Consider the following 27367-nt stretch of genomic DNA (forward strand, 5'->3'; position numbering starts at 1 on the left):
TTGGAGTTTTCTTGGTCAGTACAAATAGTATTACAGTCCACTTCCAGCCATAAGCTGCATGGTACTTGAATTGTGCAACCTCAGGAATGGCTTGATGAGGATGTCAAGGATTTGAGTAGGGGAGATTGTCAAATTTTGTAAAGGATGGTGAATAGGATCCCACATTGCGTAGGAGGGAGAAGTTCTTATGGTTTATAATGATTTCCACAAGTTTTACTCGTAATTTTGATTTGTTGTTTTGGAGTATTAAGTTCAGATGTAGCTTGTGCTTTCCTTGTGTTGTTACAACAATACTTGCAAAGTTTTGTAGCACAAGCAAAACAAAGTTACATGCTAAGGACAGTGCTACAATGCTGTAGGAAATGACTCCGGTAATGGGTAATGTATATAGATTATAAGCAGTTCTCCCACCACAATGGACTGCTTTAATGTAATGAAAATTTTGGTTTTACATGCGCTTGAAAAAATACTTTGTTCTTCCTCCTGCTGATCCATTTACCATGCATCTGCTAGGTAGGTGCTAGGTATATGCGTGTCTAAGGGTGATGGTCAAATGTAAGAAAGACTTGTGACAATAAATTAACTGCTGGCTTGCTGTTAGCTTTTGATATATTATGTTCTTATCATCCCCCTTGAATGCTGAAGCATGACGACATTGATTCAGGAAACTCAGCTTCCACCATATAGACGGAATCTGGAAGATCTCCTTTGTGGCTCAGGTTAACTGGATGCACTAACCTTAATATGATTTTTCTTTATGCAAGTAGTTTTTGTAACAATCCCCTTATCTCAAGTACTTGTTATCTGGTTGGAATGCCAGACATGGTGCCATACCCTGAACCCTATCAGACTGCATACCAGCAAAGACGGTTAGGAGCTCTGGGTAAAGAATGGCATCCTTCTACTTTGAGACTAGCCATGGGGCCTGATTTCAGCGGAGATCCAGACTACCAAATGCTGCCTTTGGCAGACTTGGAATTTTTTCCTGATCCATTGCTAGAATTTGTAGATGCAATGGATTGGGAGCCAGAGAATGAAGTGCAAAGTAATGATACTGATTCAGAGTACAATGTTACTGAAGATTATATTACTGGAAGAGAGCCAGGAACTTTTAGTTCGATTTCCTCTGGTGATCCAGAGTGTAGTGCAGAAGACAGTGAGGCTGACACACGAATGGACAGCCTTCGAAGATCAAGGAGGAAAAAGGCAGAAGTAAGTTTATGGTTATTTCTGGCTAATCAAAATTTTCAAAATTTTTCCACTTTTTTCAACTTGATCCAAACATCATTCAATCTCAAAAAGAACTTCTATTTCAAATTTCCAACTTTTCATCCAATCATTTTCCTAAGTTTAGTGAAAAGTAAAGACGCAAAAACCAAAAAAACTTCTACATAGGGCTGTAATCGAGCTAAGCCGAGCCGGTCTTTGGCTTGCCAAGCTCGGCTCGACTCGACTCAAAATACTCAAGCTCGAGTTCAAGCTCGAGCTCGAGATTGTTTTTTTTTTTATTCTTTGTTCGAGCTCGACTCGATTAGCTAAACTTTCAACTCGAGCTCGTCCCACAAACGAGTTCGAGTCGAGCCGAGCTCGAGCTCAAATTGTTTATTTTTTTTATTTTTTGAATAAGATTTAATAATTAATAAATTAAATAAATAAAAATTTTAATATTGAATTTATACAACTAACAAGTAGAATCTCTATTGAATTATAAAATTTTAAAAATTTATAAATAATTAATATCTAACTAGTTGATATTTATCCAAAATAACAATATATTATATGCCTACATATATTATTAATACATACACTTAATATGATAGCATATATCTATTTCATATATAGTTCCCACATACTAGTATATGAAATTATTAAATTTTATCGACTAATTATTATATAAATTATAAAATATACTTATGAAGTATATTCAGTATATTTAATTATAAAAGTGATATATTATTAGTTACTACATATATATATGTGTATATATACATAGATGTATGTATATATTTATCAATATATGAATGAGTTTTAATCGAGTCGAGTTAACAAGTCGACTCGAGCATAAACGAGCGAGCTTTAACAAGCTTTAGCCGAGTCGAGTCGAGTTTTGTCGGGTATGTGTCATTTACAATTTGAGCGGGTATCTGTTTTCACGAACGAGCTTTTCTTTTTACGAGTCAAGTTCGATTCAAGTTTAACCGAGCGAGTACTGAGAGAGCTATCGAACAAATTGGTTCATTTACAACCCTACTTCTACAAAAATCAAAACTAAAACTAACATAAAAAAATTATATTTAAACGACTTTTCAACTATACCTATCCACTTTCATAAATCCAATAAACAATGCATCTAAAAAAAACTCAAAATCTCTTACCCAAACATACTCCAAAAAGGGTCTAAATGGTGCATCTTATTTATTGCTTAAGATAACATTTTCTTTCCGTTTAGAGGTCTTTGTGACAAGTTACTTTTTTAAGATTCTGATGAAAAGCAAGTTTTTCTTTTACCGGGGGTAAAAAGTTTGGGAGAGTGGACGCAAATGACTTATTTGGAAGGCAGAAACAGGTTTTTTTTTTTGGATTGCTTGAATTGATTTTCTCCTTTTTCAGGTTGAGATTATGACGTCTTCTGGGAGGCTTGTTAAAAGGAGGAATCTGGATGAGTGTGATAACAATTCAGCCAGAGGTAGCCAAACTAGGAAATCAAGAAATGGCCGAAAATCTTCAAAGAGGAAATCTTCCACATTAAAGTCTTTTAGACCCCAAAGAGCTGCTGCGCGAAATGCTCTTACTTTGTTTTCAAAAATCACAGGAACGTCTACAGCGTGTGAAGATGAAGATGGCTTGGAAAATTTGTCAGAAAGCGAATCTGCATTGCAAGATTCAATCATTGGGAGTGATGAATCTGATAGATCTTTACCAAATGAGCAAACTAAGCATTTAAAAGGTAAAGAAGTATCTTTGGATCAGTCCAAGGATGCTGTTGAATGTTATGAACTACCTGAGTACCATAAAGATGGTGGAAACCGGAGGAGATTGGTCCTCAAATTGCCAATTCAGGATTCAAGTAAGCTTGTGCTTCCAGGGAGCACATTACATAAAAGCAACTACCAGGCTGATTTGGTGGGATCATCGTCTAAGGCTTCTCAGGCGGCCATCGAAGAAAATGGGGATCAGAAAAGCTCTAGGGATTCAAGGTACCATTCTGGTGATGCAAACTGCAGCATTATAGAAAAATTAGATAAGGTTGAAGATCATTTAAACCTGTCTGAAAGCTATGATACTCATCAAATTAAATGGGGAGGGGCCAAGGCTCGTACATCCAAGTGTCTGAGATTTGGGGAAGGCATGTCATCAGACACTCATGCCAGGTCTTGTGCAAGTCTGGGTAGTCATGATGAAAAAGACAATAATGCTGTTGGACACGTAAAATCTCAAATGGATTGTGATACGATATCCCCCTTTTCAGAAATTCACATTTATGGGAATAATATGAATGGGTTGCCACTAACAAACGGTACAAATATTGTTGGTATTACCCCTGAGGGTATTAATAGTGATACAACAAAATCTATTCACGGGGCTGCTCAGGATACCACCCCTTCTTTGCAGTACAAGAATGAGAATGATCAGCATCCGGAACAAAGCGAGAGAATTACACCTATCTCCACAAAGTTCACGATAATGGCAAGTAGGGTTTTAAGGGATTCTGCATCTCATAAGCAGGAAATGAAATTTTCAGTAGAAAATGGTGACAATGGTTGGCATGAAAGTCCTTTGGACAAGGAACAGGATCTAGCTGTACCTGAGGATGATGGAGACAGTAGAATTAGTACAGATCATGGAGATGAAGCACTAGAATTGCACACTCAGATGGATAATAATTCCTTCTCCATTACACATGATTCACATGAGTTGCATTCGAATACAAACAAAGTCTATACTGCTGTTTACAAAAGGTTGAAATCAAACAGGAGTAAGGCAATTTTAGAAGTGGATGGTGGTGGGATGGGAGAAAGCATTTCAAATGCAAGCAACCAGAGTCTAACTGGAGGACTGGAGTCTCTAGAAGGCTCTTTTGCTTGGGCTCGTAGGACAAGGTCCATGGGACTGAAGGCATCTACACATGAGTCAGATGATGTGATCAGTGATAGTCTCATGATGGCGCAAGGTCATGAACTGGGGCATACATTTAGAAGTACCCATTATAGATCCACAAACAGATATCAACTCCCCTGTGAAAATTGGGGATCAAGTTCTAGGATGACTGTTGGACTGAGGTCTACTCGAAACAGGAGGAGCAGTAATTATGTCCGTGAGTGGGATCCAATTGGTAGAAGGAAGTCACATCGGTCAGCTAGAAAAGGATCTTGGTTACTGTTGACGACATATGAGGAGGGCTCCCGATATGTCCCCCAGCAAGGGGATGGGGTCGTCTATCTAAGACAGGTTAGTTGTAAGAGGTAGAAATGATTTCTATTGCTGATTTTTATTCACTTTTTATTCTTTTTTTTTTTGTTGGGTGGGGGGTGTTGTTAGTTCTTTTCGGTCTTAATCTCAGTTATTTACCTTTGGAACCTCTACTTTTCAGGGCCATCAGGAGTATAATAATTATTTTAATTTAAGAGAAGTGGAAACTTGGACATCATTGAAGGGTAACAGAGGAGCTGTGGAATTTTGTAAAGTTGAAAACCTCGAATATTCCTCACTTGCTGGGTCTGGGGATAGCTGCTGTAAAATGACACTTCAATTTGTAGATCCGGATTCCAGTGTTTTCCATAAATCTTTTAAATTGATTCTGCCTGAAGTGACTGGCTTCCCAGACTTCCTTGTTGAAAGAACTAGGTTTGATGCTGCTATGAAGAAAAATTGGACGTTTAGGGATAAATGCAGAGTCTGGTGGAAAACTGAAGGTGAAGACGATGGTAGTTGGTGGGATGGTCGTATTGTGTCTGTAAAGGCCAAATCAGATGATTTTCCTGACAGTCCATGGGAGAGGTACACTATTCAATACAAGAGTGATCCCAGAGAAAGGCATAATCATAGTCCTTGGGAGCTCTTTGATGCTGATACTCAATGGGAGCAGCCTCATGTTGATGATGAGATCAGAATTAAGCTGCTGTCTGCTTTTGCGAAGTTAGAGCAGTCAGGTGACAAACCCCAGGTAATATAGGCAGAAAACCTCTTTTAAGCCCCTGAATTTTACAGATTCACCATCGCTTTCCACGTTTTAATTTGTAGCGTACATTTCAGGATCGTTATGGAGTTCAAAAATTGAAAAATGTTTCAGATAAGTCATATTTTACAAACAGGTTCGGCTTTGTCTATATTTTTGTGGAACTTGTTTTGTATGTACTTTTGTCTTTGCTTTGCGCATCCAAAGATAATCTTTATTCTCTCTAGTTATAGCGGGGAATTTGAAATGGAGTCTGAATTTATGAGCCTTTTACAGGTTTCCTGTTCCGTTGTCTCTTGAAGTGATCCAGGCAAGATTAGAGAACAACTACTATCGAAGTTTGGAGGCATTGAAGCATGACTTCTCAGTCATGCTGTCAAATGCTGAATCTTACTTTGGAAAAAATGCAGAAATGTCTGGAAAAATAGAGCGCCTATCAGACTGGTTCACACGGACATTGTCATCTTTGTAGCTCCTACGTATAGTTCTGTAGAGAAGTAATTGATGGGGTTCGACTCCCATCTGGGATTTTTCCTCTATTTTTTTGTAGATATAATATTGATTCTTATTTATATAGAGTTTTTTTTTTACACCGTACCTTTAGTTTCAATTTGGGGAATTGATTAGTCTTTTGGGAACCCAGGGATTAGCCAGTTTCCGTGTAAGTTTTTCCTGACAGAAAATTCATTCTTGTATAGACAGACGCTCGATATTTTCATTAATAACAATGATGGCAAAAAAGGCCTAGCATTCTTGACTGACGGCATCTCTCTCTCTCTCTCTCTCTCTCTTGCGTGACTTGTATCCATTCGAGGCTTGCACGTATAAACATAACTATAATTTTTTTCCCAACATTTTAGTAGGGATTCTTGCTTTGGATAAGTCTGGTTGTTTGTACATACGTAGGAGATGATTGTAGCTTTTTTTGTGCAATGCTTTCTCCTCCTGCCTTGAAGCTGTTTACTGAATTAAAAAAAATAAATAAATAAAAAATAAAATAAAATAAAAAAGGGAAAAGTTGTTGTGTTATGTGAAATCGAAAATCTTTTGAAAAAATAAAATGAACTCGTATTAGAATACTAGTAATATTGACTTAACTAACTACTCTATCTCTAAATGAATCTATCCCATCTCATCTTATATAATCATAATAATTTTTTCAAATTTTAATACAAAATATAATAAATAATTAAACTTTTTCAAATTCTAAAATAAAAATTATATTATAATAATATTTTATTTAACTTTCATCTCATCTTATCTGTATAACCAAACGAAAACTAACTAATCACTGTTATCTCTCTGTTCCTTCATCAGAACAGTATTTTTGTACAGAACACACTAGAATTCACAAGTCTAGTTATATATTTCTTTTTTCCAGTATTGTAATAAATTCTACGGATTGCAACCCGTGCTGAAGTGTGAAAATGGGGGCCATGATAATCAAGTGTCAAGACGCCCCCCCAATTTTTATGAAAATTATCCACATTGGAATCAAACTAAGCAAAACAATAAAGATATTGGCCTAAGGGCTGAACATGATTATTTTACACACTCAATATCGTATAAAAATTGGATTATTTACCCACAATCCAAAAGGGTGTGATGATACAGCCACAGGTTCTCATTTGTTAATGGAAGTCTTCTAAACTCCATTACGACATACTATCGTCACAAGTCTTCGACAATTTCACATAAATTGGAAGCAGTTGAGCCTGGTTTCATTCTAATCTCTCCATCGATGGCCACAGTTTGGGTTGCAGCAGACAAAAAACAGTGTCATACCCTCCTCCCCTCTAGCAGTTGCCTGCACATAAATTGGAAGCAGTTGAAAAATTACTCGCTCATCATGAATTTAATCAAGGGATTGCCATCAGTTTTCTAATAGAGGCGCATATGATTGTCCAGCATAAAAGAACTGCAGAAAACGAGACGGGAGCACTTTGCCTCCTGCCTGAACTTTGAGCTGGCTTGCACAATGATATTCAAGCAGGTATGGCTTGGTGGCATAAAAGTAGCATATCTAGAGTTCAGAAGCTCAGGGAAGAGGGTAACTGTTGACATCATTTCTTCCTGTCTTGCAATGGTGAAAGGTAGCTTGCTTATAAGTGTGCTGTGTGTGCTCACCAAAAACCTTACCCAAAAAAAAAAAAAAAAAAAAAAACAATCTCTAGAATAACATGAAATTAAATCTAGAAAAATCTAAGTTGAACCAAATCCAGCAGATCTGGATTTTCTGAGAAGCAAAATTTTTAACTTCAAAGCAGCACTATAACATTGGCTTATCTAGAGGAACAAGCAATCGATTTAAAATTGTAATGAATTCCCACATGCGAGCCATTGGCAAAGAAGGATATGACACCAAAAACTAATATGAACTTTTTTTTGCCGCTAAGATAGATAAATTAAATTATGATCTAAGCCAAAAACTAATATGAACTTATGGACCTCTCTCGATGGTTAAAATTATTGATTCCGTGTCTTTGACACACATCTTCAATTCCCTCCAAAAGCTTGATTTTTTAATTGTACCATGGATAGTAGAAGTAACTTAGACTGCCCTCCTAGGGTGCACATGGCAACTTACTCGCGGGGCACTTGGCAGTTCCTATTTATTACTTCCACATGGAACAAAATCTTGCGTGGATGTGTTATACTGGTTCATGCCCCAAGCTCACAGTAGACCTGATGGATGTATGAGCCTGCAGCTATGCAACCTTGATATAGCATCATGTGCCACATCTCGATTTCTGATGCTGTGGTTTATCTAGAAGAAGAATTTTTTTTTTTGGTAATTAAACGATTGTATTAATAAGAATAGGCATAGCACAAGTACACAAGATGGTATACAAGAAGTAACACCTATCTAGGAGGAGGAAATGGAAACAAGAAAATCATGAAGATCAAGGCCATTAAAATCATCAGCTTTGGCCCAGAAAAGCAAAATTCTGACAAAAACTAATCTAAGCTCCTCTAATGTGCGCTCCTTGTCCTCAAACGTCCGGTCATTACGCTTCTGCCATACGCACCACAAAATACAAATAGGTATCATCTTCCATGTAGCTGTAATTTGTGGAATACTGCCTAGATTTGTCCAGCTGGCCAAAAATTGAACCCTTGTAGCGAGCATAACTTAGGCTAGCTCTAACTGTTTGAATATATCGTCCCATAATGCTTTGGCAACCTGACAATGCAATAGAAGATGATCCACAGTCTCACCGCTGTTTTTACACATACAGCACCAGTCCACTATAATCACCCTGCGTTTTCGTAAGCTATCCATTGTCAAGATCTTGTACAGGGAAGTTGTCCAAGCAAAAAAATGCCGCTTTGGGAGGCACTTTATTTCTCTAAATTGTATTTGTTCTCCATGGAAAGTGATTGTTCAGCAATTGTGTGAGACTTAGAGAAAGAGCGAACCGAGACTATACCTTTACTTGCAGGTATCCACCATGACGTATCTGATCTTTGAGTGCTCAGTTTTATGGAGGACAAGAGTCTAAAGAAGTCCTCAAAGCTGCAACTTCCCAATCTTGGGCTGCCCTAGTAAAGCTCACATTCCACTGGACTATGTTCCCAAATATCTCCATGAGTTCCACCATTAAAGCTTCTTTCTCACCTACAATCTTGAAGACTGAAGCAAATGAGTCCTTGAGGGCTTTATCGCCACACCATAAGTCGTACCAGAATTTATTCTTGAGTCATCCCCCAGCACAAGTCTAGTATGACGGGCAAACACCCCTATCCTCGTCTAATATACCTCCAAACTCCCACTCCATACGCCATACCTCCCTAGTGCTCCACCACCCCCACATACCTCCATACTTATAGTCAATCACCAACTTCCATATAGCTTCTAGTTCTTGATTGTATCGCCACAACCATTTCCCAAGAAGGGCCCGATTGAAGACCCTCAGATTTCTAATACCCAACCCACTAGAAGAAATTGGGGAGCATACCTTATCCCACTTAACCAGGTGGAATTTGAATTCATCCCCTAGACCAACCCAAAGGAAATCGTGATGAAGTTTCTCAAAACGGGTCGCCATGCTCGTTGGAATTGGGAATAACAATAAAAAGTAGGTTGGTAAATTTGACAGTGCTCTTGATTAATGTGTTCCCGCCGCCTTTCGACAAGTACAGTCTCTTCCAACCTGTCAATCTATGTTCAATCTTCTCAATTATTGTATCCCAGATAGGAATAGCCCTTGAGACTGCCCCCAAAGGAAGACCAAGGTAATTCATGGGAAGAGAAGAAACCTTACATCCAAAAGTGTTGGTCAGCTGCCGGATGTTGCGAACATTACCAACTAGAACCAATTCTGATTTGGCTAAGTTTACTTTCAAACCAAATACAACCTCAAAATAGAGTAGAAGTGCCCGAATCTTGCTTTGTTCTGCCTCACAAAATATTCAAGTATCATTTGCGAACAAATGAGAAATGTTAAGAGAATCACCGACTGAAAAACCAGCCACAGTCTCTGTTAACCAAGGCTGAGATTATTTTGTTGAGTGCCTCCATGACAATGACAAACATGAGTGGGGACAAAGGAACCCCCTGTCTTAACCCACAGGAGTTGTGGAAGAATCCCACCAAACTGCCATTCACTAAAATTGAGAACTTCACCGTTGATATGCACGATTTGATCCAAGAGCTTCATCTCTTCCCAAAGCCACACCTCTCAAGTAAGTGAAGTAGAAACTCCCAATTAACATGATCATATGCCTTCTCCATATCCAGCTTGCATAAGAAACCCGAGTTGCCAGATTTGAGTCTACTATCTAGGCATTCGTTGGCAATGAGAACTAAGTCCAAAATTTATCTGTCCTTTACAAATGAGTTTTGGGGTTTCGTGATGACCAACCCCAAAACCTCCCCAAGGCGATTTGCAAACACCTTGGAAAGAATCTTGTACACCCCCCATTCACAAGACTAATGGGCCAATAGTCCTTCACCTCCAATTCCCCAATCTTCTTGGGAATAAACACAATAAAAGTGGCATTGAGACTTTTCTCAAATTTTCCAACCGAATAAAATTACTGGAACACCTGCATTAGGTCCTCCTTCACCACATCCCAACATGATTGAAAAAATCCCATAGAAAAGCCATCAGAACCAGGTGTTGTCTTTGACCATTCTCCTCACCACACCCATGAACCTTTGTCTCCTCGAAAGGCCTCTCAAGCCAAGAAACATGCTACTGGTTGATGGATTCAAAGGCTAGCCCATCAAGCTTAGGCCTCCACCCCACTTGTTTGGTAAGTAAATGTTCAAAAAAACCAGCAATATATTCTTGAATCACAGGGGCCTTTGTGCAACCAACACCATCTATGTTCAGCGTCTTTATGGTATTAGTTCTCCTATGAGAATTGGCCACTCAATGAAAAAACTTTGTTTCGATCTCCTTCTTTCAACCACAATGCTCGTGATTTTTAGCGCCAAGACATCTCCTCCAATAAGGTAACCCTTTCTAATTATGAAATTAACTCAGTCATCCAAGAGAATTCTTCCATAGAGAGAACCGACCCTCCTGTACCTGCTCTATCTCCTATAGCTCCGCCAACATGGACTTCTTACATTCAATTATATCACCAAAGGATTGGGCATTCCAAAACTTTGAATCTTTTTTCAAAATTTTTTGTTTGCCCGCAAAAATGAAACTAGGGGTGCCATGACTCTAGTATGAGGACCACCATTGTCTAACCCTCTCGGCAATACCTTCTGTTTTTAGCCACATATTTTCAAATTTAAAATACTGAGTCCCTCCATGAATACCACCACAATCCAGCAAGATAGAAAAATGGTCAGAACAGAGATGAGGAAGTCTCTTTTGGCATAACTTTGGATAATGCATTTCCCATTCCGAGGAGACTAAAAATATGTCCAGTTGAGACCACGTTTGATTGTTAGACCACGTGTATGTTCCTCCCATAAGAGGAATGTCCACCAGGCCCAGCTCGAAAATACACTCCGAGAATTCCGTCATTGCTGGCCGCAATCTACTTTCTCCCGAACGTTCACTTGGGAATCATATAACATTGAAGTCTTCGCCAATGCACCATGGCAAGTCCCACCAGCTAATTCATCCCACAACAGTCTTGTTTCGCTGTCCAAGTTCAGCCCGTAGATACCAGCAAAGGCCCACCTGAAATTATCTTCTACACTCTTAAAGGAGCATGCCACTATGTATTCCCCAATGTACTCCTCCATTTTCTCTACCACCCTTCTATCCCACATAACTAATACTCCTCCTGAGGCCCCCACTGATGCAAGGTAAGCCCAACCAACATATAGATAACTCCATAAGCTATGAACAATACTTCTTGAAATGACTTTCAATTTAGTTTCTTGTAAGCACACAATGTCCACCATCCACCCACGGAGCAAGTTTTTTATCCAAAATCGCTTATTGGCCTCGTTAAGCCCTCGGACATTCCCTTTGGATCTATCTCTACTTGAGCTTCCCTCGTAGTTAATAGACCAAGTTAACCTCTTTAGCTCCCTCTGTTTTTTTTTTTTTTTTTTTTTTTTTTTTTAATTCTGAATTCTTAATTTGATTGCGTCCAGCTTCAATGGCAATAAGCAAAGCCATGAACTGCTCCTCAAAACCTGAACATTCAAGCCCCACACAGTGTTGGATTTCTGACACCTTATGTAAAACCCAATTATAAGCTCAATGCTGACCTGGTAACAGATAGTTTAGAAGTGTGGGCTCCCCTACCATGTCAATCTCGTCCCTACTTGACCACTGCAACTCCACCGACTCTCCCATCTCCCCCTCAGTAAAGAGGGACCTACAGTCCTCCTAAAGGAAGCCTTGCATTGGCACTAAGGACCTGTAATCCTCTTGAGGGCCCTATATCAACACCCCCATCACTTCCAACCTCTGTCCACAGCTCTCGGGCCCCCACCTCCTGTTGAAAATCCTTCGTTGGCATGGTGCCACCTGAAAACCCACCCTCGGAGTTGTCTGTCCATGTTGTGCCAAAGATCCTACGCTTGACGGTGAGGGAAAGTCGGAAAACATTCCTGGTTCGTGAACAAATCTCGTAAAAGCTCGAATTAACTCATTTTGAAGCTTGTAATGTGTTCTATATGTATGTGTTATATTTATTGCATGTTAGTTGTATTTTATATACTTAATTATATATTATTGATATATATATATATATATATAGTTTACCTTAATAACTTTATTCCTTGACCTTTGTGACATGAGAAGGCTTCATTTTCTCTCTCCTAAAACTTTTCTCTCCGTACACATGCATCTTGTTGCTTTGTTACGTTGATTGGTTCTGTAGTTTAGTTGATTAAGATGGGTGAGGGTATGAATAGGACGAAGATAGCTTCGAATGTTGTTTTCAGTGAATTTAAGTCTTTTGTGGTGGTGAGAGATGGTTCTGGGGTGCTTATCACTGAACGTGGTTGGAAGTTTGTAAAAAAACTGCACTTGGGTTCAGCTGCAACAAGTTGGTTTATCAAGGCACTGGACGACTGCTTGAAGTTAAGGAGAAGAGAGTTCTACACAGCTCATCGGGAAGGAGATAGGGGATTCATAGCTCAACGATGTTCCAATCCTCAAGGAGCATTCATGGCATTGGTGGAATATAAACAGGGGGGGCCGTCGGAACTGTATTTTCATTCCTGAGGATCGTGAGGGAGCGGGATGGAGGAGGATGATGGAGGTGTTGAGGGAGGTGCTGCCTCAACAACTCCAGTCGACGGCAGTGCTGCCTCATTCCAGCGGCAGCATGGATGCTTTACAGAAACCAAGTTATCTGGACATTACTAGAGGTACTGTTAGACTGGGCTCTAGTCCTGACATGCATGGGAGGGATGGTGGTTTGGTTGGGGTGCAGAGTAGTGGGGAGGATGGCAGGGGACGTGATGGCCTTGACAAGGAAGGTATGGTTCGTCTCTTGTCAGATATGCAGGCTCAAATTAGTACTCTGCAGAGTAATTTGGAGAAAGTGAAACGCAGTGTTGTGGAGGGGGATTGGAGGGAGTTGGGCTTGGGGCTGGATTGTTCCAAAGGGAAAGGCCTCTCTGCATATGGGCCAGGATACGCCCAGCAGGCCCCCTGCGTGGCTCAACAAGCCCAGCCTGTCAAGCGACAGGCAGTGGAGACTGCTTGGAGACGTCGGCCTCCAAGGGCCGAAACTCCTTCGTCGTCGGGTGGGCCTCAACACCCACCGCCGACAATGGACCAGGGGCCGCCGTCAGAGGGGGTGGGTCTCCCGTCGTCAGCTGGGGTGCTGGAAACAGTGGCAGAGCTCCGAGAAACAGGGGAGAAAGGTGCGATGGAGGTTGACAGAGGATGTCGAGGTGCTCACTCATCGGAACTAGCACAAAAAGTTGCGACGGAGGGCTCTGAGGTCTCTCTGACGTTATTGCAACAGTTCTGTCCACTGGGGAGTGAAGTTTCAGGGGCGATGGTCATGGATCTAATTTCGGGACCTGCAACGATGGGTGCGACAGAGGTAGCTGATGCCCCTGCGACGTCGGGGTACGCCCAGATCATGTCGCCGACCACCGTCGAAGGCTTAGGAGTAGCTCAGGTACTGCCCATGTTGGCGGAAGTGGAAGAAGAGGCTCTGAAAGCAGTGGAGGTCGAAAATGATGAGCCTGTTGGGAAAACTTTGGAGGATGGGGAGGTGGATGAGAGGTGTAACACTCGGAACTTGTGGGTGGAGGATATGGAAGGGGGGATCGATGGGGCACTGGGTCATATTCAGTGGTGTTGAAGGAGGCTGATTTTATGGTCCAACCAACGGATCAGCTCATGGGCAGCGGCTTTGAGGGCGATAAGGATGAGTTGGAAAGTCCTATCCCGTTACGTATTATTTCTCCAAAGCCAGTGTACAATATAACAGACGATTGGCTGTTAAAAAAAGTAGAGGAAGTTCAAGAGTGTGTGGGAATTTCGTTTGCTGGGTATGAAGAACTTAAGGCCCTGTTGATTGCAATGGAGGCAGGGAGACCTACGGTTCTGAAATCAGCAGTGAAACGGGACCGGGAGTTGAAACGTCTCAAATGCTCTATTAATTACGACAACAAGGAGGAAAGTGTGGGGAGGGAGAGGTTGAAGGGTAAGGGCATTTCGTTATTTAATGAAACCTAAAATCCTCTCATGGAATGTAATGGGGATCAATGACGTGAATAAATGTCTCCGTATTAGATCCCTCATTCGGAGTTGGAAGGCTGACATTGTATGCCTTCAAGAGACTAAGTTGTGTGGCGTTGGTAGATACATAATTCGAAGCTTGTGGGGCTGTTCCTTTGTGGGGTGGTGTTCTCTACCCTCATCGGGGGCTTCGGGAGGGGTGTTGGTAATGTGGGATAAGCGTGTGGTGGAGATGGTCGAGAATTGCATGGGGAAATTCACAATGGCTGTATCTTTTAGGAACACTGAGGATGGGTGGTTGTGGGCTTTAGCGGGTGTGTATGGGCCCAATGTAGAAAGAGATAGATGCTTTTTGTGGGAGGAATTGGCAGGTCTTCACTCCTTATGGGATTTACCCTGGGTTTTTTGAGGAGATTTTAATATTGTTCGGTTCCCTAGTGAGAGAGTAGGGGCCTCTACGTCGTCAGGGGCAATGGAAGCCTTTTCAGAGTTGATCTTTGATCTGAATCTTGTGGATCTTCCGCTGGTTGGGGGGGCCTACACTTGGTCCAATAGCCGAGGGGGGTCCCGGCTGGACAGATTTCTAGTCTCCTCTTCTTGGGAGACGCATTTTCCGGACCTATGTCAGAAAAGACTGCCACGTGTTTGTTCCGATCATTTCCCAATTTTGCTTGATTGTGGTGGTATTCGTGGGGGTAGATGCTCCTTCAAATTTGAGAATATGTGGCTGGAAGTTGAAGGATTTGCGGATAAGGTAAAGGTTTGGTGGGACAGTTATTCTTTTGAGGATACCCCTAGTTTCATAGTGGCGGGTAAACTTAAAGCTCTCAAGTATGACCTGATGAAGTGGAATGAAGAAGAATTTAGACATACGGAAGTGCAGAAAAATATCCTTTGGGATGAGCTGCAGGCTTTGGAGGAAGGTGTAGTTAATGCGGACTCTTTATTACGGAAGAAAGTGGTGGTGACAGAAATTGAGAAAGTATTGTTGCTAGAAGAAATATCTTGGAGGCAAAAATCAAGGGCACTTTGGTTGAAGGAGGGGGATAAATGTACTAAGTTTTTCCACAAGGTGGCTAATTCACATAGGCGCAACAATGCCATTGAAGTACTCCATTCTGGTCCTAGTGTGTTACATTCTTCTGAAGAAATCCAAGACCCCATAGTGCAGTATTATGAGGATCTCCTTGCTGAAAAAGAAGAATGGCGCCCCAAACTAGATGGTTTACCCTTTGCTCAATTGGATTTGGATGTAGCTGGATGGTTGGAGAGGCCTTTTGATGAAGAGGAGGTGCATCTCGTGGTGAAAAGTATGTGCAGAGACAAAGCACCCGGTCCGGATGGTTTCTCTTTGGCTTTCTTTCAGGAGAGTTGGGACATTGTGAAGGAGGAAGTGATGCAGATTTTCAATACTTTTCATTCTAGTCAAAAGTTTGAGAAGTCACTAAACGCTACTTTCATTGCTCTCATTCCGAAAATAGCCGGTGCATATGAATTGAAAGACTTCCGGCATATTAGTTTGGTAGGGGGAATTTATAAAATCATATCAAAGGTGTTAGCTAATCGTATGAGTTTGGTTATGGACAAACTCATTTCCAAACCTCAAAATGCATTTGTAAAGGGGCGGCAAATCCTGGACTCAGTGTTGATAGCAAATGAGTGCTTGGATAGTCGGTTGCGAGAGGGCACCCCGGGGGTTCTTTTGCAAGCTCGATATGGAGAAAGCTTATGACCATGTATGTTGGGATTTTCTCCTTTATATGCTTAGAAGATGTGGTTTTGGGGATAGATGGTGTGCTTGGATTAAACATTGTGTCTCAACCGCTCGATTTTCGGTCCTAGTCAATGGAAGACCTTGTGGTTTTTTTCAATCTTCCAGGAGTTTGAGACAAGGGGATCCACTATCCCCTTTCCTTTTTGTCATTGTAATGGAGGCATTGAGTCGTATGGTGGAGGCCGCTGTAAGGGGGGAATTCTTGCTGGTTTTTCAGTGGACAGCAATAGTAATACCAGCTCCATTTCACATTTACTCTTTGCAGATGATACGCTCATTTTTTGTGATGCTGTAAGTGGCCAGATTCAAGCTTTAAGGGCAGTTTTGTTGTGTTTTGAAGCTGTTTCGGGACTCAAGGTGAACTTGGGGAAGTCGGAGCTGGTTCCGGTGGGGGAGGTGAACAATATAGCCTCTTTAGCGGAGTTACTAGGTTGCAAAATTGCCTCTCTCCCTATGACATATCTTGGACTCCCTTAGGGGCGTCTTTCAAAGCAAAGAGCATTTGGGATGGGGTGGTAGAGAAGGTTGAGCAACGACTTTCAGGATGGAAACGGCTATATCTATCGAGAGGGGGAGATTAACCCTTATTAAAAGCACTCTTTCCAACCTTCTCACTTACTATCTTTCTCTATTTCCATTACCGGTGGGTGTGGCAAACCGGTTAGAAAAGTTGTTTAGAGCTTTTTTGTGGGGTGGTATGGGGAGGAATCCAAATTTCACCTTGTGAGTTGGCAAATGGTGAGCTGTCCATTGGCGAATGGGGGGTTAGGGGTACGAAACTTGTGTGTTTTCAACAAGGCACTCTTAGGGAAGTGGCTGTGGAGGTATCATAAGGAAGGGAATTCGCTGTGGAGAGAGGTTATTGATCATAAGTATGGTTGTGAGTGGGGGGAATGGTGCTCTAAGGAGGGTAGGGGGACTTACGGAGTAAGCCTGTGGAAATTCATAAGGAAGGGGTGGAATACCTTTGAAAAACATCTTAAGTTTGAGGTGGGTGATGGAACACGTACCCGCTTTTGGTTCGATGTATGGAGTGGGGAGAGTCCTCTTTGCCTGGCTTTCCCAAGTGCTTTTAATTTGGCTGGAAATCAGCAAGCCCCAGTTTCAGAAGTTCTATGTCGTGCCAACGGGATGGTCACTTGGAATGTCACTTTTACAAGAAATGCTCAGGACTGGGAATTAGAAGAGCTGGCAGAGTTTTACAGTTACTTATATTCAGCAAAGCTAGGGGTCAATAGGGGAGACCGTATGTTGTGGACTCACACGAGGAAAGAGAAGTTTACTGTTAAATCTTTCTATAAGGCTTTGACAGTCCTACAGCCCACTTTCTTTCCATGGAAGAGTATATGGAAGGTGTTAGTGCCTTCTAAAGTTGCTTTTTCACTTAGACAGCTGCTCATGGGAAGATATTGACGGTTGACAATTTAAGAAAACGAGGTATGGTGATTATAGAGTGGTGCTACATGTGTAAAAAAAGTGGAGAATCGGTAGATCACTTGCTCTTACATTGTGAGGTGGCTGGGGAGCTTTGGGCTGGTATTCTTAGTAGAGCTGGGCTAAGTTGGGCTATGCCCAAGAGTGTGGTGGACCTATTAGCATGCTGGAATAGGTCTCATGGTAGTGCCCAATTAGCAGCCGTGTGGCGGATGATTCCTTTGTGCTTAATGTAGTGTTTATGGTTGGAAAGGAATGACAGATGTTTTAATAACAAGGAGCGTGCAATGGGGGAAATCTGGAACTTTTTTGTATTCTCTATTTTCTAGTGGTTTTCTGCTATTGTATTGAGGGGAGGGAATGTTCATGAGTTCTTATCTTCTTTCTAGTCTATTAGAATGTAATTAGGTGCCTCTCTTAATATATTTCCTGTGTACTTGGGCACTGCCTAATTTCATTCACATCAATAAAGATTATTACTTATCAAAAAAAAAATATAGTTCACCTTATTTAATATATTTATTATGTGCCCAAAGTGTGTTTAGGATAATTTGTATTATTCTTTTTCTTATAGAAAATATTTTATGTAATTAGTTATGAATGTTTAGTTGTGTATTTTATTACAAGTTATATGATATATCAAGCTATTTTATGTTTGTAATACAATTTATTTTATAAATTTAGTTAAATATGTATTATGTAATATAACGTTAATATTATATATTAAATTTTTTATAAGTATTAATGTTATATATTAATCTTCTAATTGTTATATAGATTATAGCCTATTGATATAGTAATAAATGAATAGCTGAATACACATTTACTTGAAACGATTACCAAATTATCTATAATTGAATAACTATAATTTGTATATATAATGCACCTCATAACATAAGTTGATGGTATTTCCTTTTAATTAAGGAATCCTATCATTAACCTTATACACAACATGGTTTTCATTATACTAGATAAATGATAACACATATTGTAAGTTATAACTATTACTTATTATTTATAGTTGCATATTATTATATTTTTATAGTGTAATATATGTACATGAACTTATATGTAATAATTATATACTTATATCATAGGCTTGTAATACACTTATAAATATAATAATTACTAATGTAAGCTTCATAACTTATATTTAATAATAATATATTACACAACTAGAACTTTTGATTTATTATGTTTTCTATAAATTAAATGGTTTAGTTTAATACATTTATCTTATGTATTATTTTTTTAATTTACAACTATAAGTTAATTTATTTTATAAAAAGTTATATCATAAGAATTTTTGAATCAAAACTACTTGGTTGAATACTTATATGGTTAGAATTTTTTGTAAAATTAAAAAAAAAAAAATACATTAAACAAAAGATAAGAATTAGAATTAAAAGAGAGAGAGAGAGAGAGAGAGAGAGAGAGGGAGTTTGTGTCATTTGTTTATTTTTAGTCAAGCTCGAACCAAATTTGAACAACATTAATGGTTAACAAAAGATATTCAAGTCTTATTCGAGTTCGAGCTGAGTTCGAATGAGCAGTAAACATGCTAATCGAGCTTGAGTACCCTTGTTCGAATTCAGCTCGACTCAGCTTGTTTGCAGCCCTAATCATTGTCATCATCATTATTTTCCCAAGCATTATATTTTCTATCTATTATATAATATATAATTCTGTAAACTTTACTCCTACGAAGCCACGACATCTACTCACCCCCTGATTATATGATTACATGAAAACTGTCATTAATTAAAATACCGTCATTAATTAAAGTGATTATATGAAAATAATATATGCTTTAGTAACTTTCATTTAGAATTTTTTTTTTTTTTATAAGTAAGAGATAAATATTATATAAATGAGTGAAGTAGACATAGCCCTTGTATACAGGAAGTATACAGAAGGACCCCTAATTACATTCTAAAAGCGATAAATTAAAGACAATAAATCATGCACATTATCCCCATGCAATACAATAGCAGAAAACCAGCACATTAAAGTGTGGAGAAAAAAATTCTTCAACTCGGCCATTGTGCGTTCCTTATCTTCGAAGCATTGCGCATTCCTTTCTGTCCAAATGCACCACATAATGCACAACGGAATCATTTTCCACACTGCAACCACTTGATAACAGCCTTGCATTTTTCTCCAACAACCCAACAAATTCACCACCCTCATAGGCATAACCCATGCAACATCAACCCTTTGAAAAGTCTCATCCCACAACACCCTAGTTACCTCACAATGTAATAAGAGGTAGTCCACAGATTCTCCATTATTTTTACACATATAACACAAATCCATCACTACACATCCTCTCTTCCTCAAATTGTCCATGGTCAATATCTTTCCAAGAGCACCATTCCACACAAAAAAAGCTACTTTAGAAGGCACACGAGTCCTCCAAATATTCTTCCAGGGAAACAGAGTATGCTATTGTGTTGTTAAGATGTTATAATACGCCTTTATTGTACATATCTTATGATCATAAGACCACGTCAATCCATCTCTCTATGCCCTATAGGTCCCCATAGAATATAGTAGGCTAAAAAAAATTTGAAACAATACATAATTCCCAGTCATGAAAATCCCTAATAAAAAGAATGTTTCACTGGTGCGCACCATAAGAAAATGACCGCACCATAAGAAAATGACCGCACATCTGCCACTGAAGCCTTCCTATTACCTGCAATGCGATATAGAGCCGGAAAAGCCCTTTCCAATGCTTGATCTCCACACCACACGTCCCTCCAAAAACTGATTCGATTGCCCTCACCAACAACAAAGCGAATTTGATTTACAAAACGTGGCCACCTTTTCCTTATAAATTTACATACACCCACACCATACCCCCTCTCACTTCGTTAGAACACCAACCACCCCTAGCGACACCATATCTAGCGTCAATAATTTCCTTCCACAATGATCCCTCCTCCAAATAATATCTCCAAAGCCATTTCTCCAATAAAGCTTTATTAAAAGTTCTTAAATTACACACTCCCAACTCCCCTTTCTCAACTTTATTAAAAGTTCTTAAATTACACACTCCCAACTCCCCTTTCTCAACTGAGACACATATTGTCTTCCATCTCACCAGATGGAATTTCTTCTCCTCCCCCATGCCTCCCCATAAGAATGCCCTAAAAAGTTTCTCCATCCTGTTCACCACCCCTATAAGCATAGGAAACAACGATAAAAAATAAGTAGGAAGGTTAGTGAGAGTACTCTTGATGAGAGTGAAGCAGCCCCCTTTTGATAAATACACCCGTTTCCAACTAGCCATTCCAAATAACTCTATTCTTGAAAGTTGCTCCCAACAGAAGATCCAGATATTTCATTGGAAAAGAAGACATCTTACAATTCAGCAGGCTTGCTAAACTACGGATATTAGAAACCTCACCCACAGGAACCATCTCAGACTTGCCAATGTTCACCTTAAGCCCTGACATTGCTTCAAAATAGAGTAACAGTGCTTGTAGATAATGTATCTAGCTAGCATTCGCTTCACAAAAGACTAAGGTATCATCTACAAAAAGATGTGAGATGATAGTAGAGCTACCAGAACCATTGCCCACCTGAAAACCAGATAAGAAACCTCCCCCAACGGCCACCTGCACCATCCTACTTAAAGCCTCCATACCTATAACAAATAGAAGAGGAGATAGAGGATCTCCCTGCTGCAAACCCCAAGAACAATCAAAAAAGCCAACGGGTGTGCCATTAACCAGAACTAAGAACCGGACAATTGAAATACAGTGACGCATCCATGGAATCCACCTAGCCCCAAAACCGTACCTCTCAAGCAAGTATAAGAGAAATTCCTAATTCACATGATCATAAGCCTTCTCCATATCAAGCTTACAAAGACTTCACATTAAATTGGACATCTCTAAAACAATTTAAATTTTTGTTATAGTGGTTGGCTAAATATTAAAATATTAATTTCTCACTCAAACCACTTGTAAGTGTATATGTAGTTACAGATTTTTTAATGACATCGAAATGGGTATGTTGTTAAATATTTGGTTAGTGAATAAACACCACCAACAACACACGGGTAGGTAATCTAACACAATCATTGTCAATATATTTCATCATCTAAGAACCTGGCAATTGAAATACAGTGACGCATCCATGGAATCCACCTAGCCCCAAAACCGCACCTCTCAAGCAGGTATAAGAGAAATTCCTAATTCACATAATCATAAGCCTTCTCCATATCAAGCTTACAAAGAACACCAGAACCACCCTCCCGTAATCTGTGGTCCACGCACTCATTTGCAATGAGTACCAAATCAAGAATTTGTCTCCCACGAACAAAAGCATTCTGGGACTTAGAAATAATATGTTCCATCACTGGGCTAAACTGGTTTGCAAGAACCTTCGAAATAATTTTATAAACACTACTAACTAGGCTTATAGGACGAAAGTCTTCAATAATCGAAGCCCTTTGTTTCTTGGGAATGAGAGCAATGAAGGTCACATTAAGGGATTTTTCAAACTTTTGAAAAGAGTGAAATTCACTAAAAATTTGCATAGCATCACCTTTCACAATATCCCAACAAGTTTGAAAGAAACCCATTGAGAAACCATCTGGACCAGGCACTTTATCCTTAACCATGCTAGAGATGATCTTGTAAATTTCTTCTTCAACAAACGGTCTCTCCAGAACACTCACACTTCGCGAGTCAATTGCCTCAAAGGGCAAGTCATCAAGCTTCGGCCTCCAAGAAGCCGATTCTGTGATAAGGGTTTCATAATAATGTACAATATGATTTTCTAGCTCGGGAGGAGAAGATAGCACCCGAGAGCCTGATAGAAGTGACTCAATAGCATTGTTGCGCCAATATGAATTAGCCACTTTGTGAAAGAACTTCGTACACCTATCTCCTTCTTTCAACCAAAGGGCCCTGGATTTTTGATGTCATGAAGTCTCCTTTGACAACAATACCCTCTCTAGATTTGCCATAACCCTGCCCTTCCTCAATAACACCTCCTCCGAGGTATCTCCCAATAATTCTTTACCCTCTAACTCTTGCAATTCCTCCAACAGTGTAGACTTCTGGTTGTCAATGTGGCCAAAAACTTCCAAATTCCACTTCTTCAAGTCTTGTTTCAGTGCCTTCAACTTACTTGCAAGCCCATCCGTTGTTAACCACATGTTTTCAAATTTAAAATACCGATGCCCCCTGTGAATACACCCACAATCCAGAAGGATAGGGAAATGATCTAAACTAACTCGAGCTAACCATTTCTGACTTACTTCCAGATAGTGAGCTTCCCACGAAGAAGATACAAGGAATCTATCCAATCTCAACCAAACCTGCCCGTTTGACCACGTGTACTCGCCCTCCACCAAGGGGAGATCTATGAGGTCCAGATAAAAAATAAACTCGGAGAATTCTTCCATGGCCACTGAATACCGATAAAGTCCTGATCATTCACTAGGAAAACGAGTAATGTTAAAATCACCCCCCATACATCATGGCACATCCCATAAGGAATATAAACCCGCCAACTCCTCCCATAACCTTCTCCTATCCCTGTCCACGTTAGGACCATAGGAGCCTACAAATGCCCATTCTCATCCATCAACCACATTTTTTAATAAAGTCGAAACCGAGAAATCTTCAATACACTCCTCAATTGACTCAACCACTCTTTTATCCCACATAAGTAACACTCCACCTGAGGCTCCCAAAGAGGCCAAATAAGTCCAACCCATATGCGTGCACCCCCATAAACTTCACACAATTTTCCTATCAATGAATCGCAACTTTGTTTCTTGAAAACACACCACATCGCCCTTCCATATCAGCAATAATGATTTGATACAAAGGCGTTTATTGCGACCATTGAGCCCTCGTACGTTCCATGATAAAATCTTAGGCTTCATAAAAAAACTACATTGCCCCTTCCTCTCGATCTATCCCTTCCGCCACTTCCTTCTTTCACATCATAATTAATAGAGCAAGTAAGCTTTTTAAGTTCCATATCCCGTTTTGAGGCTGACTTCGAATGCCTCAAGAGCAACGATGAGAGCCTTAAATTGTTCTTCATACCCTCCAAACAAAATCCCAATGACAGCTTGAATCTCCTCTACTTTCTTGAAAACCCAATTTGATGAACTATTGCTATAATTAGAGCTAGGAGGAAGTGTACACAAAGGAGTTAGAATGGCCCCCTCCTCACTAGTACTGGCAGGAACACATAACGCCATTTCCGAACCACACACACTCTGGCTCAAAACTGAAATTTTCAAGCCCAACCCTAGGTTCAACACTGGATTCAACACTCGATAAAACCCTCAATGCCAATTCTGAGCCACTCACACTCTCTAATTCAAGATTGAAATTATCAAGCCCAACCCCAACCTTAGTCCCCTTGAAAGAACCCATCTCCAAAGAAAACAAACCTGTCGAAGACCTCAGTTCTTGCTCCGACGAGTTTGACAGCACTGGAAGCACTGTTGTGCCTCCTTCCGCCACACACAACTGATTCTAGACCTTCACCAACGGCAGCCCACACGTTGGCGACAGAAAATGAACAATCAAGAGCCCGTTCATTTCCAACTCCTCGTCCAACTCACCCTCCTCAAAAACCTCCAGTCTAGGTGACAGCGTCGACACACCGTGATGGTCGACCGCGACCAGCATCCCTTTCTGTGCCGGTATGGAGTTCGTTGAAGGCCTTATTAGCGTCACAAACGCGAGATTCAAGTCTTGGACCAAGATATCGGTAGGCAACTCCTGGACCGATATCTCGGGAGGCAATCGCTGCAAAGCCCTCCAAGCCTTCTTTGGGCCTACGGCCTGGGCCTGGCCTAGTCCATGACCCTTCACTAGCCCAGCCTGCCAGTAATATCCCCACTTTAATCTCCATGTCACCCAAAACCCTTAACATATATTCTTCATTTGGCCCCAACGATTTCCTGCCATCTCCCCCACACCTCTACACGTCCTCAAACACACCAGACACCGCTCCACTCACTTCACGCTGCCGTACCTTTTGTGCTTAAAGCACCTCGCTGTACGTCCTTGAGGCATCTACCTTTAGCAATGGAACACCACCATCTCCCCTAAAAACCTTCAAACTGTCTACCTGGGAGGGCCATGGGACTCTATTTTTCCCACTCAAACCAAAGGAATGAGTTGTGAGTTCCTTCAAAATGGCTCCAAATTTCCTCCAGCCCTCCCCCTTCCTACCTTCTAGAACTACTATCATACCTCTCCTCTTTTCATGCCCAAACTCCGAAAGGGAAAAAAAACTACCATTGTGGTTGCAGCCCCTCTGCATCGTTAACATAGAATTTCCTGTTCTACGTGTTCCAAGAAACTTTGAAGAGCCCAACGACACCGCACATTCCTTCACTATAAAGCCCAACCAACCCAAAGCTTCATGATCCAAGGAGATGTATTTCACCACTTGACAGCTACTCTCAGTGATTCTCTACCACCTATCATTCTCCTTTCTAAACGCAAATAACTTCTATTCAATAAAAACCTCACTGTGCATTCCCATCGGAACCAACCAATACACTAACACACTAATCACCAACTGGACTACACTCCAAACTGGACAACACACTAATCACCACAAGGAATTATTGCCATTGAAAGAGCAAAAAACCAACAAAGCAAAAAGTGTACGGAGAGAAAATCCTTGCCTTTATCAGATGGGTTACTTTCATTTAGAATTAGTAGTCTTTTGGCTTTCTCAACGCGTATCATTTTGAGGTTATCAACTGATGCTCTTTTAGTTTTATAACCAATATAGTCATAAAAGTTATTATATTTTAGAACAGGTTAAAAGGTCAATTAAATAACTATGTTGTAACTACGATAAATACCATAGCAGTTTAAATAGGTTAGAAACTTCACCTGGAAGAAGACAGCTTCTCCATGGTTGCATTCGGCACAGCGAACAGATTTAGTGCGGGGAAGAGTTGGATCTGCAGCAACATCCTGTAATACTTGAGTGCGCTCTCCAACAGAGTGATGTATCTCATTTCTATAGACACAGTTGTTGTCAGCAGCCTCCTGCATGGTGTTGGATAAACAATAAACACATAGGAGAACAAAAAAAACCCAACCAGAAATCATAGACTCCATAAAAAGGACGAAATCAATCTATGCAAACCCAACCCTGTAGCATTATGAGCTGAATCGGCACTCTAGCAAAAATTCCAGTTTTACTGAACCAAAACAAATGAATTTTCAAAATAAAATGCAATCACTTAACATTTTCACTGCAGAGAAAAATTTTAATTTAGTGAAGTGGAAGTGAAGAGGTCAGCGTACAGAATAAAAGCAAGGCTAAGAACTAGAGGGGGGAAAATAGGCTTAGAGAGGGTTCAGAAGCCAGCAAAAATGTCTATAATTAATAATAGAATATAAGACGAGAAGGACCAATTAAATTCGTAAACTTATTAAACAAAATTAGAATCAACATGCTACTACAGCATGTTAATCTTTAGATTTGTGTGTGTGAGATGTGAGAATTCAGGTTTCAAGACGGACTGAACTCACTTTTGGGTGCATGGAATAGAGCATTAAAGAATCAAAGCAACAAGGACTCCAAAATAAACAAAAATTAGAATCAACATGCTACTACAGCATGTTAATATTTAGATTTGTGTGTGTGAGATATGGGAATTCAGGTTTCAAGATGGACTGAACACAATTTTGGGTGCATGGAATAGAGCATGAAAGAATCGAAGCAACAAGAACTCCAAAATAAAATAAAAAAATTAGAATCAACATACTAAGACAGCATGTTAATCTTTAGATTTATGTGTGGGAGATATGGGAATTCGGGCTTCAAGATGGACTGAACTCACTTTTTGGGTGCATGGAATAGAGCATGAAAGAATCAAAGCAACAAGGACTCCAAAATCCTTGCAAAAGGACAATTAGCGTGATAAAAACACCTTTTTTGGCCCAAAAATCTAGGAATAGGGTGTGTAACCTTTGTCACTCTATATCCAAGAAAAAGAAGGCAATCGAAAAAGTAAAATTGGGGTAGTGTAATGGGTCTATCCAGCAAAAAATGAAGAAATTGTATTGAATACAACATGTATAAGATAAGAACAATAAACCTCAACTCAGTTCATATATTCAGAGTTTGAATATTATTTTCTTAAGAAAGAAACAAAAGCGAGAGTGAGATAGGACCTGATGATCGCAGTTCCGGCACGCGTACAGGAGGATCTTCTGCTCTTTATCCTCCTTAGGGTAGAGAATGTTGTTGCTGAAATTTCAAAACAAAAAAACCCCAAAACGAAGTTACAAAAAATAATTTTTTTATGGTATAACAGAGGCATGATAAATAAATGCTGCAAATGAATGTGAAAGTAAGCCGATAGGTGGTGAGGATGATGATGATGATGAAGATGGTAAAGGTAACGGAGATGGGGTACTGACCATTCCCGGCAAAACTTCATGGTACTCATCTTGAAACGTAAAAGGAAGAGATGGGCGAGACAGGCGGAGAGAGCGAGAGCCGGTAGAATAGGTGATTTCAGCGCTGTGCTTGGGGGTGTGCTTTGGCGGGCTCTCAAGTCTCAACTCCAACTTCAAAACAACATTGCGACGTTACGCAGGTGATAAATATCACAGAGACTGGCTGCTCTATCTTCTCGAGAGTCGGAAAATGTTTTGAGTTCTACTACGGATCAGCCGATCCGTAGCGCACCTTAAGTGTCTTTTTATTATTATTATTATTATTATTTTTTAACAAAAGGTGGGTCGGTTGCTTTTTTGCCCATTCAAAATTTGACCATATGAAATTCCTCCTCCCACGCCCGCATCACCTTCCTTTGCCCAGTGCCACCCGGTGATACCGTTT

At 40.2% G+C, this 27367-nt stretch overlaps 2 protein-coding genes across 2 annotated transcripts in view; one reads left to right on the forward strand and one right to left on the reverse strand.

Moving 5' to 3' along the window:
* Positions 1 to 5938, forward strand: part of LOC121245974 (bromodomain and WD repeat-containing protein 1-like) — a 32078-nt gene extending 26140 nt beyond the window's left edge. The window contains exons 20-25 of the mRNA XM_041143914.1: positions 665 to 719; positions 821 to 1212; positions 2611 to 4449; positions 4592 to 5164; positions 5254 to 5312; positions 5453 to 5938. Coding sequence (XP_040999848.1) covers positions 665 to 719; positions 821 to 1212; positions 2611 to 4449; positions 4592 to 5164; positions 5254 to 5312; positions 5453 to 5648 — 3114 coding nt within the window. The 3' untranslated portion in view covers positions 5649 to 5938. The remainder of the gene's footprint in view (positions 1 to 664; positions 720 to 820; positions 1213 to 2610; positions 4450 to 4591; positions 5165 to 5253; positions 5313 to 5452) is intronic.
* Positions 5939 to 6737: 799 nt separating this feature from the next.
* LOC121245975 (DNA-directed RNA polymerases II, IV and V subunit 9B) lies at positions 6738 to 27167 on the reverse strand. The gene is made up of 4 exons (XM_041143915.1): positions 26944 to 27167; positions 26695 to 26770; positions 25402 to 25560; positions 6738 to 6983 (listed from the first exon to the last, which is right to left on the reverse strand). The coding sequence occupies exons 1-4, from the start codon at positions 26970 to 26972 to the stop codon at positions 6903 to 6905; spliced, it is 345 nt and encodes a 114-aa protein (XP_040999849.1). The 5' UTR covers positions 26973 to 27167; the 3' UTR covers positions 6738 to 6902.
* Positions 27168 to 27367: the final 200 nt, after the last annotated feature.

This window comes from Juglans microcarpa x Juglans regia, chromosome 1S, assembly GCF_004785595.1.
Source record: "Juglans microcarpa x Juglans regia isolate MS1-56 chromosome 1S, Jm3101_v1.0, whole genome shotgun sequence".
NCBI classification, from domain to species: domain Eukaryota; kingdom Viridiplantae; phylum Streptophyta; class Magnoliopsida; order Fagales; family Juglandaceae; genus Juglans; species Juglans microcarpa x Juglans regia.

What these genes read in the sequence shown, in the direction of transcription:
- LOC121245975 (XM_041143915.1), bottom strand. Translation starts at nt 26,972, where the DNA reads ATGAGTACCATGAAGTTTTGCCGGGAATG. An exon ending in GCCGGAACTGCGATCATCAG is followed by an intron (nt 25,561 to 26,694) that starts GTCCTATCTCAC and finishes AACACCATGCAG; the next exon opens with GAGGCTGCTGACAACAACTG. An exon ending in GAGAAGCTGTCTTCTTCCAG is followed by an intron (nt 6,984 to 25,401) that starts GTGAAGTTTCTA and finishes ATTTATGTGCAG; the next exon opens with GCAACTGCTAGAGGGGAGGA.